Raw genomic sequence first — 15534 nt, 5'->3', positions numbered from 1 at the left:
TTTGTTGATTTATTTCAATAGACCAAAAGGGCCTTATTATAAGAGACATAAGTCATAAGCACAAAGTCAGTGGACATGGCCATGAAGTTTTGGTATTTTCGTACACGTCTTGGCGCAAATGGGTTTAGCTAAATCACGCATGCAACGCAATAATGGGCTGGGTCAAATGCAATCTAATTAAAAAGTTTTCTCTGGTTATTGCAGCATCTACGTCCTGTTATATAGTCCAATCCCTTATGGCCTCTAGCCGTTCAAAAATAAAACTGCATGCATCTTGCGGAAGGTCATTATTTAAGTTGTGCTTCGGCTCTGCTGCTCTGTGCGGATGAATGTGGTTTGAGGCACCTTTGTACACTGGATACAGGACATCTTATCAGAGCGAATTGACGAATAAATAAAAGAAAAGACAGATATCCCAAAACATGTCATCTGAGCAGATAAGTGCCATATCTTATGTTGTTATTTTGGCTTAGTGGAAACATTGATGTTTTGAAATAAATGATGTTACAAAAGCTAGGCAACATTTGTTAGCATTAGACATAATGTTTGCTAGTCTGATAAGGTCAAACGTTGTAAAACTTTTATAACTGCAGGATATTCTGGCCAAATAGACGATGATAGTAATTATATATTGTCATTGTTACCAACCAGTGGTCAACATCATTTCAAGACTCACATGTCCTTGGCAAGCTTAGGACTAAAGGATTTATTTATATAAATTATTGCCGTTATAATAAAAATAGGCATGTGTGCTAGCAAGTGAAATGTTATGCACCGATTACAGTATAATTATTGTATTTCACTGTGTGTGCATGTGTTTCTTACCTGTTGAGTAAGAAAAAAGCCATTGCTTTAAATCTGATGTTTCAGATCTCTGAACTCAATCGCTTTCCATTTTTTGACTCTGTACAAAGTGATTCCCTGGTGGTTTGCCTTTGAATGATCCATGATACATTTTTCTTGTTCGTTGTGACAACAAACTTTCAGCTTTAGCTACTCCCATATGTGCGCTACAGTAGCTGGATCTTATTTTCTGTGTATGGATATGACGTTAACACGCATGGGTGAATGAGGTATGTATGCAATTTCCTGCTAAATTCATCCTGACAGCGCTAAAATATTTGTTATATTTTATCATTATTATAGGTTTATAATACATGGTTTGGAAGATGGATTTTTGTTGCACTCTCTCATTAATAACATTTTGTTATTTTTTTAGTGTAGCTTTAACCACCCAAGTGATCTAAACAAATACAGCACATTCATAAGAAGTCGACAGTGTAAATGGACTGTATACAATTAATTAGAAGAATACAAAATATGGACACGCTCCTTTTACATGCTTAGGAACTGTTATTCTCGTCAGGATTTGGATGTAAGCTCGGTTATTTTAATTATAGGGAATGTAAGAATTATTAATTATTTTCATCTACTGACATACAAATCATGGCTAGTATTGGCATTGGATTCATTTCATTTTGGATTATTAAATTTTTCATTTCATTTATTGAAACAAAAATATTTTTCAATTCAAATTACACTTCAAACGAAACAAAAATATGATCAAAATAATTAAATCGTAAAAACTATTTATTTGCAGTGACTTTAAAATCACTCTTTGATCTTAGTTGTAAAAATAACAATATAGATTAGATAATGAATTCATAAACATAATAATAGTTAAAAAATAATAATACATGAACTATAGTTAAACACAAATATCTATTTTTTTTTTTTCATAAGACCGTTATCATCAGGGACATAATTGGATGTTGTTTGGACATGAACTTTATTAATGGAATCTCAAAACTGCAAATGTAGGAACTGAGTTTGGACTGAATGCAGAAGTGGTATTAAAACATTGTAGTGCAATGACTTCTCATGAAAATAGCAAATGGAGCAATAGCGCTGTGCTTTGCCCACTCACGAAAATAGAGCACTAAACCTTAAAATCCTCTCTTGTATCTTACACCTGCTTTTTAAGACACCATCGGTTAGGTTTAATGTTTAGGGTAGGGAGGTTTTATTTTATTATTTAAAACTTGAAAGAGCATTAACCAGAAAATTGTAATCTGTTTAGAAAACATTTACCTCAATTTTAGTGCCTCACAGTGGACATTTCAAATTAAATTAACCAAGTTATGTAATTTTGCAAAAATGTCGCCACTGTCACGTAACATTCATGAGATCAGGCTGTGTAAATTTTGAAGCCAAGTGTTGGTGTAGTTATTGTGCTTTGAATTTGTATGGCAGTATACCTAAACTAAGATAGACCTATTGCATGAGGGAGAACAGAATGCAAGAGTATGAATAAATCAGAGAAAGCATAAAGTAATTGAGTGTGAAGGCAGAATCAGAAATGAACAAAAGTGAGAGAGAAACAAACTGTCCCTCTGGGTCTGAAATTAGCAATCACTCCCTCCATCTCGTTCCAACCTCCTGTCAGCTGTGTGTCCTCCCTGTTCAGCTGCTGGGTTACTCACATCCAAACATGTCCTGAATTTGCATTGTCCTATATTCATTAGGTTGGTTTTGGCTTTCACAGCTGTGCATAGCATGGGTGTTCCTAACATCACGGAAGTATAAATCTTAACTGCAGTTGATGGAGGGAAAATTGAGATTAACTTTACCTGTGAGGCAAAAAAGCCAAACGAAAGGAAAGAAGAGAAATCAATGTCCTAACTAAGAGTCATGCATTAATAATGAGCAGCATGTAATGGAATCCTCTGCATCTGTTTCCCGACAAATGTGTTTGGCTCGCAGTGTTTAGTGAAGGGAGCTTTACAGTGAATACAACAGCACGAGGGTCTTGCGATAGCCTTTGCATACACATATGGACACACATTCTGTATCTATTTCTTACACACACACACATGCAAACAAGTGTATATTTGTAATACTTTGTATATGTCTGTAATCGTTACAGTGCCCCCAATATTTTTGGACACTTAAAAATGTATGAATGCATTTGCATTACATACAAAATATCAAACCAAGTGACATCTGCAAACAAATGATGCTAGACATTTTCTCCAAACCAATTCAATTTTCGTAGCCATTTTTTTATTACTTTTAACTAACTGGTCTCAGTGTAATTGTTAGTAGATGTGTGAAGTCAGTTCCCCTCAAGGTCACTCATTAGGTGTCCTAGCAGAGGAACCACAGGTGTAGTTCATTAACAGAGATGTTGATAAGTATTTCATCTGAAGTCAGTCAAGCCTGAAGTCTTTAACACTGGGGTCCGAGTCAAGTCTCGAGTCTTTCCTCACGAGTCACTTTCACGCTTTTTAAAAAAATATATTCTCTACTTAAAAATCATATTTACAAAATTACATTATATATCCAAAATGTATTATCTTTGAAAAATCTGGGATACTAACAGGATGTTACCTGAACTTGTAAAATTTGATTTTGATTTATTAAATTTTATATTATGATTTCACAGACTTTGGGTCGGTTCCAGAGCTTAGTGAGCAGCCTCGCTGTCTCCTGCCTACAAGCATCTGTCTTCTATGGCATCATACTTATGGAAATTATGCCTCATAAGAGACTGATTTGGAACACTCTACATAGGCGGCACTTCTCGTGTTATTCAAATAGTGCTTCTTAAAAATAGTCCGAAAATAGGTAATTTTCTATGACATAAAACATTTTTCTGTATTGAATGTGTTATGCATGTAAGTACATTTATAATCAAATTTCCTCTCAATTCGTCCACCGTCTTGGATTTATTTTTCCATCAAGCTCATCACTGTGCAAGTCAAGTCTTGTAATTTCTGGTCTAGTCTGGAGTCTAATCTGAAGTATATTAAAATGTGACTTGAGTTTGTTTCTCTAACTTGAGACCCCATCTCTGGTTAATTAAATTATGACTAAGTCATATTTCACAAAGTTTGACAACCAGAGGGTGTCCAAATACTTTTTATATTTAGATGTTTTACAAATGAAATCTTAGGGGCCATCAAAAACGCATTTTGCATCTGTCAGTGCTGTTTTTCGAATGTTTTCCTTTGTACACATGCACTAGATGGATGTCTTTGACTGTTATTTTTTCAGTTTATTAACACCTGCCCTATTTTAGGGCAAGAAAACATTCAGAGGGAACAGCCCCTGATCAAATGTTTTGTTTGAAAATTGTGCTTGTGCTACTTTTTAAAAAAAATATATATAAATGCCACTTGGTTTGTTATTCTGTTAAATAATTCAAAGATATTCATACATTTTTAAGTGTTGCTAAAGTGTCTGAATACTTATTGGGGCGACTATATTAAAGCATAATCGTAAAATGTAAATATGCACACATATGCATGCATAAGCAAATGTATGCATAATCCGGCCATATATTTTCATGTAATGCTTTAGTTTAGATTGTACTTAGTCAGATAGTGGTCAGTAAGCTTAAAGAGACAAGAGAGAAACTAGAGGAATTTAGCAGAAAGGCAAAGGTAGAGAAGAAGTATGAAGAGAAGAGAAAAAAGAAAAACAGAAGGCAGGTGAAACCTGAAAGCTGTCTTTGTACGTTGCCTGGCAGTTGAAACACTGACCTTCTATGTAAAGCGGCACACACACAAACAGGTACACCCTTTGATTGTTGTGGTGCTGTTGGGGGGGTTGACAAACAACTCCCCTTCAAAAACCGTTGCAGGCTTCCCAGCAAAACAAACAAAATAAAAAGTGGTCTGCTGAGATTAACTGCCATCAGATTAAAATAGTTAGTTTATGTTCCCTCCTCCCACTGTCGATTTAAGTTTCCAAAAACTGCCTTATTTTTTCAACCCCTTCATCTACACTTCCTCTCACCAGTTTAACTGGAGCTTGCAGAGGGCAGATGCTATCTCTTCCCAGCTCATGTTTAGCATGTTCACTCTAAACACTGCACCAGTGTGTGTGTGAAAATAGCAGAACCGACTCAGTCCACTAGAATAAATGCACCAATTTCAAATCAAGCATGACCTCATACTGATGCACACAAAGTCTTTTGTGCACACCACCAGGGTTGGGCATGCAATGAGACACACGATAAAACATTTGAGTAGGACTTTGATATTGTGCAAAAATGCCCTCACTGATGTATGTGTTTACCTTCTGCCTTTTTTTAACTGCCCATTTATATTCAAAGATAAAGAATGGACCCAAAACGTTTTGGATATGAAAGCCACACTTAAAAATTATTGAATTTCATAGCATTTAAATAAAAAGCATCAAACAAACAATGCTAGAACTTTTCTCAGATCTAACATTTTTAGGCATTATTGCAATTTATCAACTTTTCAACAGGGGCCGTGTTACAATTTTTTTTTATCGGGATACTTAATGGCACAGCTCTCCCCAAAATGAAAATTCTGTTATAATTTATTCAACCATACTCATGTCATTCCAGACTCGAGTAACTTGCTTTTGTCTGTGGAACACAAAAGGAGATGTTTCAGTATGCACTGTATGTTAGCTTTACTCACCATTGTATCTTCTTTCCATACAAAAGTGTTTGGTGACCGGGACTAGCATTCTGCCTAACATCTCCTTTTGTGTTCCACAGAGGAAAGAAACCCACACAGATTTAGAACAACATGATGATTGGTGAGTAAATGATGACATCATTTCCATTTTGGGTGATCTATTCCTTTAAGTTAAGATATGTCAAGTTCAAGTTTTCTCACTGAATTTGCATACTAAACAAATAAGATACGATTAAAGAATTAGGAGGGTGTTTCATATGGTCCCTGGTCCAAAAGTAATGTTTATGGCCATGTTCCACTAAGTTTTTGGGTTCAGTACAAGTTGAGTTAACAGCATTTGTGGCATGATGTTGATTACCACAATAATTAATTTTGACTTGTCCATCCTTTTCTTAAAAAAATTTAAAGAAATAAAAAGAAGCAGAAATCTGGTTACATTGTAGCACTCACAATCTGCAAACATTAAAATACTCAGTGTTTTGAAAGTATTGCCACAAGATGTAAACAATATGCATGTCTACCTTATGTAGTGTGATGACATTGGTTACTAACATTTTCTGTGTAAAATAATATTACATTTGACATCTTTGTTGCCATGACGACGTAAAGCCAATTAACCTAAAACCCTAAAATGACAGTAAAAAACAATGATTTACGGAGTTTTAACAGAAGAAATAAGTGATGCTGTTGATTTGAGTGATGCTGTTGATTGATCTTAACTCTCATTAAACCTGGAATATTCCTTTAAGTGGATTCAAATCATTTTTGGCGTCACTTTTGCACTGCACACAATTTATTGTATGGCAGTATAATACAGTGCACTGCATTAAAAAAGATGCATTATTTGTGACAGGGTTGAAAATAGCCTTTCACACTGTAATGCACTGCCATCCATGGTGCATTTCTTGCTACATCTCACTAATGTGTGGATGAGTTTGTATGCAGTGGGTGTCAAGTAAGGACGGAATGAGAGTGTGCTGAAATAAATGAACAGAAGTCTGTGTACTGAAGTGTGTTGTTGATGTCTTTGGTAGGGGAGTACTGAGGGATTCACTGAGCCATGCAGAGAGCAGGACTACTACGAGAGGAGAAATTGTACTGCACCACTTCCAGTGGACAACAGCGGAGCGTGCACACACTTCTGTTGCATGGGCAGAATATGCTGTGAGCAGAGTAAGAAGGAGCTTGATGGAGAGAAAGTGTGTGTTTTGAATTCTCTTTTTTGCTGATGGACAAGTGGATATTGAGACTATGCTGGAGCTTCGGCCCCTGCTGTCCACCACATCTCCACCCTGCTGAGGCTCCCGGCACAGCCCTGGAGCACAGAGGGTGAGAGAGACGGCCTCATGCAGGCGCGCAAGAAGTACGTGCTATTGGGCCTGTGCACGTGCTGCTGGCTGCTGCTCTATTTCTGGGGCGGCTTACAGGAATGGCTACTGGGTCTCATCACCCACAAGAGGGGAGGTGGTGCAGCCCTGGCCTGACTGGTTGGATCGGGCCCTGCTCCTAGGCTTTGCTGACCAGGCTGAGCTTCAGAATGGTGGGGGACCCGGTGATTCACCCAGGCAGCGGCGGCAGGCATGGACCGGAATCTACAAGGACAGTCGCTGCAGGATGGACACCTGCTTTGACTTTACCCGGTGTCAAGGTCGAGAGGGCTTTCGGGTGTACGTCTATCCACCAGAGAATGGTGACCGGGTGTCAAAGAGTTATCATAAGATTCTCACCTCTGTTGCAGAATCGCGCTATTACACGTCAGACCCACGTGAGGCATGTCTCTTTGTGTTGGGCATTGACACATTGGACAGGGACCAGCTGTCCACACAGTTTGTTCCCAACGTGGATGAACGCATTCAAGGTTATCCCCTCTGGAACGATGGACGTAACCACGTTATCTTCAACCTTTATTCCGGAACCTGGCCCAACTACACTGAGGACTTGGGCTTCAATGTAGGTCAGGCCATTCTGGCCAAAGCGAGCCTGAACACAGAACACTTCCGACCAGGCTTTGATGTTTCCATACCATTGTTCTCTAAAGAACATCCACAAAAAGGTGGCAAGAGGGGTTGGTTAATTCGCAACACTGTCCCTCCACGCCAGAAATACCTGTTGATGTTTAAAGGTAAACGTTACTTAACGGGCATTGGCTCAGACACTCGCAACGCTTTACATCATATCCACAATGGCAAGGACATTGTTTCCCTAACAACATGTCGTCACGGCAAGGACTGGGAGAAACACAAGGATGCACGCTGCGACCATGACAACCAGGAGTATGAGAGGTAAGTCTCTTAAATGAGCCAGTGGGGAGTTTCTGTACCTAGTAGCATGAGGTTTTGAAGAGGAATTATGATCATTATGATATCAGTTTCAGTGAATAGAGCTGACTGAATGGGGTTTGTCAGGGACACCTTGGGCTATGAACTCAGGTTGCTGTGTGGTAAATACAGGATGCCGTCCGTTAATGCACGGTGTAGATTACTTACGTAATACATGACGAAGTGTAAAGTGTGAATAACAGGGGAAATGTATCAAATGTGCTGTTGTTAAGGAAGTGTAAAATCTGAATTGGGGATTTAGAGTGGTTCCCTACATTGGTAGAGTGCAACAATCGGTTCCGGAAGAAAAAATCCCATGCATTTTTTCCATAAGGTAATTGATTAATAATGATAACTTGTAAAACTTTAAAGACTGACCTACCATGAGCTTTGAGGTTCATTAATGATCTGCTTCTACTGACACCATCAGTTTGCATTATTTTCACTTTATTTATTTCAGCATTGAATTTTTTTTAATTCATGTTTATTAGTAGAATTCATGGTGAAGAACTACAATATCCATGATCCTGAGAGGGAATCTAATCAGAGAATTGCAGCAAAAAAAATTCTACAAAAGAGCTCTGATGCAACTGCCTGCTCCCAAGACCTACTTCGAATGATGCAAACAAGTCGTTTTCTCTTCACTCTTAAACTACATATATATTTGTACATTTATGTAACCTGGCAAAATACTTTATATGTATTGATTCTGTACTTAAAATCAAAAACTTAAAAGCAATATTTTTATGTTTTCCATTGACTTTAATTATATTACACCATTCACTATACTTCATGGGATTGTAGTTTATTCTCTCATTAAAGCAGTACACAAAGTTTTACTTCAAATCAAAGTCTGTAATGTTGTGATTCACTTTGGAGCTGATTAGTTTGTTTCATGGCTTAAAACTCTTTTTTTGATAGACTTTATGAAATCCCTATGGAAAAATGTATGGGAAAATACTTCCGGAACCAAGAAGGCTGAAAAGTGGATGGGCACTGTTGCACCTTATTGGGCATCATTAATGCTACACAAATAGAATTAATTTCTATGTAAACTTGACATTCAGTTCAATGCAATTCAATGCATCAATTTACATACATTTTGTCTTGTGTTTATGAATGTGGCCTGTTGTGTATATTTTAATGGGATCATGTTAGTTAAAGCACAAAATACTTTATTTATTTTATTGTTCTGTAATGTAACTTAAGTTAATGCAAACATTCACATAAAAATGCCTGCATAGTGAACATTACACTCCAGTCTCACTCTCAAGCTTTTCAGCACAGCTGTTCTGTGGGTCACAAACATGGTTCTAACATTTTCTGTAGATTTTTAAATAGTTTTGTAATGCACGCATGACTCAAAGGATCAAAACAGGTCTGGGTGGAGAGATATGGGAGACATGTGGGAAAGGAAGGGAGGAGAACTAATACAGGGCTGCAGAACTACCACAGAGAATGTGTATCAAATCTACTGTGGGTCTTAAAGGAGCAGGCACGTCCAAGCAGAAACCGAAGATACGGTCTCGAACCGTTGAACGGTTCTTCGGTCTTGTTTGCTTTTGGTTTGTGGTGGGGACAGAGTTCCTCTCAGTACTGGATGAATGAGTTCATTTATTCCACACGATGGGTTTGGGGGGCTCTCCCACGTAGGAAGAAATTTGCTGTACTTGTAGCAAGAGGGGTATTAGGTGGTCCATGGTTCATTTGAGGAAGAAAAACATTTTTTTTTTTTATTGGAATGAAAATGACGGCTTGCGCCATGGAGGTCTAGGCAGGAAAAAAGGGTTTAATTTAGACCTAGATTCCACTGGCAGGGATGATTGTAACTGCTGTGGAGTCTTCAAGGGGATTGGACCCAGAATGTTACACACTGGAGGGAAAATTTGAAGATGAGCAGTGCCACAGGAACTGGGTCGCTCTCTCTGCTGTGGTACCATTAGGAAATCTGAGGTGCCAAACTCGGAAATGGCTCTTAGGAGGTTTTCTCGGGTTAATATTCACCAGCATCTGCTGCTTCTGCAGATTAACCTGAAGCCACACAGAGCACCCTACTGAACTCTAGCCCAGGGTGGAGAGAGAGAGTGAGAGGGAGAGAGAGAGAGGTGCTTCAGAAATGAATTGGAAAAACTTGCTGCAACCAAATGGCCTACATTCATTCACTTTTCAGGGTTCTTTTTAAAAAATAAAAGGGGTTTGGGGGGATGCATTGTACTGAGAATGTAAATGAGAAAGAGTGAGAGAACTTGTGGGAAGAAAAATAGGGCAAGCTGTTTCGGAACAGTTTTGGGACACACACAGAGAGACGGGATTATACAGCAATGTCGATTATACTCTCTTCAATACCACCATAGACTTCTGAGAAGGCATTAGAATGCATGTGAGTGTGTAGATTCTTGGCTATAATTTGGAAACAAATTGGTCCTCGGAAGTGTTCTAAATATGACAAAACCTCACCTTGGGGACATCCTCATTTGGAAAACTATTCAATGCATAAATTAAATGTTGTTTTTTTATTATTATTATTTAAAACATGCCAAACGTTTTCTTTTAGGGCTAGGGTTAGTCTACAGTAATTAGCTTTATATAAAGTGAATTTCTTGGACCTCAAAACAATTGAGGTCTAGGTATGTCCCCATTTAGATAGCTATTTAAACATGTGTGCATGTTTGTGTGTGTGTGTGTGTGTGTGTGTGAGACCCTTACATCCTAAGGGTGTAATAGTTAAATGGGTTTCCTTTCTTGAGCTAACAAGGTCTCCATGAATACATTTTTACCATGTGCAAGACATTTGAATGGAAGAAGTGATTATTCTAGGATCTCAAGGAGAATAGAAGTTTAATAAAGAACTCTGTGCTTAAAAAACTGCACACTGCCTTTTTATAATCTTCCATTACAAATAAAACACAATGATATGAAAACATTTGCTCAAGGCCTACATATACCATCTTTACTGAATTATCACCTTCGAAGCAAATGGAAATGATCACAAAATGTGCTTATTAAGGACCTTAATGTTGGGCTCTCTCGTTCTGTGACCTTGTGTATGTGCGTGTGTTTGTGTACCATTGTTGGCAGGGCCCAATAAGAAATGCTACACCCCATTGTAATTACAGGGATGTGAAATTGTACCCCTAGAGAGAGTGTGGTTTGTGTAACTCGTGCACAAGCCAGCACTAACTGGGTTTATTTAGAACAAATAAAGAAAGAGACAGAGAGAGCTTTCCATCTTCCTCACTTGTCTTTTGTGCTTAATCTTTCCTCCAAGTTCTCACATTCTCACTCCAAGAAAATCCTGCCCCCACTCCCATACCTCACACCCAATCCCTTGTCCCTCTTTTCCCTTCCCATTTATCCAGGCCAAGTCCTTTACACAAACACACACATACTTATCAGCGCACAGACTGAAGCATTCAAATTTGCTCTTCATGCATGGACACACATTTTCAACCAATCCAGCGTGCACAGACACCTCGGACACAAACCTGCACACGCTTATCAGAGCACTTAATAATCTCAATTCATAACCAGTATAAACACATTAAGAGGGTTTTAGGATAAAGGGCATGCCCTCCATTTCTGAAGATCCTATTTAGGCTAATCCTAGAACTTGATAGAACCTCTTTCACCAGTGACTCAATTGCCTTTGACTACTAAAGGGGTAGTTCACCCAAAAATAAAAATGTTGTCATCATTTACTCACTCATGTTGTTTCAAACTCAAAAGGAGATGTTAGGCAGCATGTTAGCCTCGGTCACAATTCACATTAATTGCATTGTTTTTCCATACAATTAAAGTGCATGGTGACTGAGGTTAGCATTTCGCTTTTCCTTTTGTTTTCCATGGAAGAAAGAAAGTCATGCGGATTTAGAACAACATGAGCATTAGTAAATGATGCCAGAATGGACATTTTTGCAGTGAATCTAACATTATAATAATATAATATACAGTGCATCCAGAAATTATTCACAGAGCTTCACTTTTTCCACATTTTGTTATGTTACAGCCTTATTCCAAAATTGATTAAATTCATTATTTTCCTCAAAATTCTACAAACAATACCCCATAATGACAATGTGAAAGACGTTTGTTTGAAATCTTTGCAAATTTATTAAAAATAAAAAGGAAAAAAATCACATGTATACAAGTATTCACAGCCTTTGCCATGACACTCAAAATTTAGCTCAGTACATCCTGTTTCAACTGATCATTCTTGAGATGTTTCTACAACTTGATAGGAGTCCACCTGTGGTAAATTCAGTTGATTGGACATGATTTGGAAAGGCACACACCTGTCTATATAAGGTCCCACAGTTAAAATTGTATGTCAGAGCACAAACCAAGCCATGAAGTCCAAGGAATTGTCTGAAGACCCCTGAGACAGGATTGAATCGAGGCACAGATCTGGGGAAGGGTACAGAAACATTTCTGCAGCATTTAAGGTCCCAATGAGCACAGTGGCCTCCATCATCCGTAAATGGAAGAAGTTTGGAACCACCGGGACTCTTCTGAGCTGGCCGCCCGGCTAAACTGAGCGATCGGGGGAGAAGGGCCTTAGTCAGGGAGGTGATCAAGAACCTGATGGTCACTCTGACCGAGCTCTAGCATTTCTCTGTGGAGAGAGGAGAAACTTCCAGAAGAACAACCATCTCTGCAGCACTCCACCAATCAGGCCAGTATGGTAAAGTGGCCAGATGGAAGCCATTCCTCAGTAAAAGGCACATGACAGCCCACCTGGAGTTTGCCAAAAGGCACCTGAAGGACTCTCAGACCATGAGAAACAAAATTCTCTGGTCTGATGAAACCTTTGGCTTGAATGGCAAGCATCATGTCTGGAGGAAACCAGGCACCGCTAATCACCTGGCCAATACCATCCCTACAGTGAAGCATGGTGGTGGCAGCATCATGCTGTGGGGATGTTTTTCAGCGGCAGGAACTGGGAGACTAGTCAGGATCGAGGGAAAAAGTGAAGCGCTGTGAATACTTTCCGGATGCACTGCATAGTTACAGTTAATCTCTTAAACCACTGTAAAAGGTTATAACGTCTTACCTTGTTTTGTTTAGTTTGTTTAGTTTTTAGATTTTTTATTCTAAAGTATGTTTAACAGAAGGTAATTAAAATTATTTATAGTTTTATAATGACAACTTTTTCCAAGTTGCTCAAGTTTTCCAGCAGAATGTTTTGTGTTCAAGTAGGACATTGAGAGCTGTCAAACAGGAATCAAATTCTGCACCCAGTAGGCAGCGTTAGACAAGCACATATCAACAATCAAGCTGTCACAGAGGTGACAGATGGTGATCCAGGTGAATGCAGACAGCTAAAGTTTATCGAAGTATAAGAGAGAGTCTGCCTTCTATATATACATCATTTTTAAAACCTGGTATGTGGTCGAAAAGCTGCATTAACTGTACACGTGCAATTCAACAGACTCATTCATAAGGACCACAGAATGCTGCTTCCTAAAAGACTCATTGCCACCATATGAGGCATAAACCAGTCTCATACATTTCTTTGTATAAATAGTAAAATAAATATTGGGTTGTTCTCACGACACCTGGTAAGAAAATGGAGAAAAAATGGATCAGGAAAGTTTATTGACAGGTTTCATGTGAATCACCCCATTAGAATTATAGGTTTAAGTCTTCAAATAGCATGTATGTATGCTGTGGACCTCTACTGCAAAAACTAAATTTTCAGCACCCATTAAACAAATGATTGAATGATTTCTTTTCTACCACAGATCAGTTCACCAATCAGTTTCCACCCGGATAGGCGCGAAGTTCCAGCCCTCAAGGTCAAACACCCTTCATGTCAAATAGTGTGTATGTGTCAGAATAGTAATTTATCATTTAAAGAGCTCTAATCGTTATTTTATCCTGCTCTCTGCACACTGCAGAGGTATATATGAGAGAATCCATATGCATCACGTCTGTTATTGTCTGCCTTTGCTGGAGCTGAAAGCTTTTTAGGGTGCATGAGCCAAGAAATCCAGGAGTCTGACATAACCACACGTCTTGCGCCCACTTAACCCGGTTTCTACACTTCCTGTTATTTAAGGCATGAATTCCACTGATTTCCCTTGGTTTACCTCTGTTCCTGAACACACCAAAAACATGTTTCTACAATCGCACTGAAGATAAATAGACTACCTTTGAGAGTTGGGATTATGTAGCTCCCCAATGGAATGCAGTTTCTATTGATTTTTCACAAATACATGACTTGTATTTGGATAAAAAAAAAACATTAGGTTACTTGAGAATTGAAGAGCAAGCATGCCTTTTCTTATAACAAATACATGGCCTTCATCAGTTTTTTTTTTTTTTTTGTACTGATGTAATGTAAATACAGTGACCTCAAATAGTGAGACACTAAAGCCAAACTTTTAAAATGTCCTTTCATTATATAGCAAATTATCAAAGCAAGTGCCATTTAAATAAATATAGCACATACACAACAAACAAAACATTTTACTATTTTTAAGGATGTTTATTAGATTTATTAGAGTATTGTGGCATATTTGGTTGTCCATATTTAATGTGATAAACTACACCTGTAGTGACTCTGCTAGGACACCTGGTGTACTTGAGGGGAACAAACTTTATACATCCACTTAAAGGGTTAGTTCACCCAAAATGAAAAGTGCTCTCATCATTTACTCACCCTCATGACATCACAGATGTGTGTTTTCTTTAATTTTTAGAGGAATATCTCAGCTCTGTAGGTCCATAAAATGCAAGTGAATGGGTGCCAACATTTTGAAGCACCAAAATCCACATAAGGGCCTCATAAAAGTACTCCCGATGACTCAGATGGTTAAATCCATATCTTCTGAAGTTATATGATAGGAGTGGGTGAGAAAAAAATACCTTTTGGAGCCACTCTAAATGGCCCAATCTCCCAAAACAATGTTCATATAATGTAAGAATTCTGATCCTGTTTGTTGTTTTTTTTCCAGTGTACAATAACTCTTGGTTGTGCTGCTTTAAAATACCACCTTCAGCTATGTTAGATTGTATTATTTGGGCATTAACAATATAATGAGTCTAGATTTCATTACCCAGACTATATGGCGCTGATTTAGAATCAGAGCTGAAAGAGAAACCAATAGTGTTGCATTAATTATGGAACATATGATACTATATGTGTGGCCCATTTTTAACATAATGGGCTTCTACATTTGTTATTTTGACCATTTAGATTAATATTTGTTAAGTAAGATTAATAAGTCTTATTACGTGGGGGCAAGTCTAAATGAGCTGGTTAAAAAGTGCAATTAACATATCAGGTTGAAACTTTGGCACTACTTTGATTTTACATAAATAATTAAGGCAACAATTAAACTTTAATGGGTTGGATTTTTTAGTGCAGTGTTATTACTTCCCTCACCAAGCCTAGGTCAACCTGTAAGTGTAATGATCATATGAAGGATATAGAAACACAGCTGGCCATCATTACGGAGATACACCTGAGCCCAGGCCAGAGGAACACAGCTAAAGTTACACCCAGCCAACTCCCTCTGGTCTCTGCTTACTATAAAGCACAGTAAATTTTGGCTGTATAAACTGTCATTGCACAGACAGTCTTATAGTGTTAAACACAGGTGCTGTGATGCTGCCCTAGATAAGCCTGTCAGCCAGGCAAATGTGCAATGTATTCAGCTTCATAAATTAATCATTTGAGATTTTGTTGAACTTTTACTTGACAAAGGCCTCATTGGCAGCGTTCTCGCCTCACACTTGCCCCCCGCTGCCTCTTTGCT

The 15534-nt window shown here is 38.3% G+C and overlaps 1 protein-coding gene across 1 annotated transcript in view; it reads left to right on the top strand.

The window, feature by feature from the left end:
* The window catches only part of LOC127650535 (exostosin-1c-like), a 63964-nt gene that overhangs the window by 3664 nt on the left and 44766 nt on the right, over window positions 1–15534 (top strand). Inside the window, 3 exon segments of the mRNA XM_052135999.1 lie at window positions 5537–5577; window positions 6491–6879; window positions 6881–7738. Of these exon segments, the coding sequence (XP_051991959.1) occupies window positions 6803–6879; window positions 6881–7738 (935 nt within the window). The 5' untranslated portion in view covers window positions 5537–5577; window positions 6491–6802.

Source organism: Xyrauchen texanus, chromosome 10 (genome assembly GCF_025860055.1).
Source record: "Xyrauchen texanus isolate HMW12.3.18 chromosome 10, RBS_HiC_50CHRs, whole genome shotgun sequence".
Taxonomy (NCBI): Eukaryota; Metazoa; Chordata; class Actinopteri; order Cypriniformes; family Catostomidae; genus Xyrauchen; species Xyrauchen texanus.
This window is presented reverse-complemented; position numbering and strand designations above follow the sequence as displayed.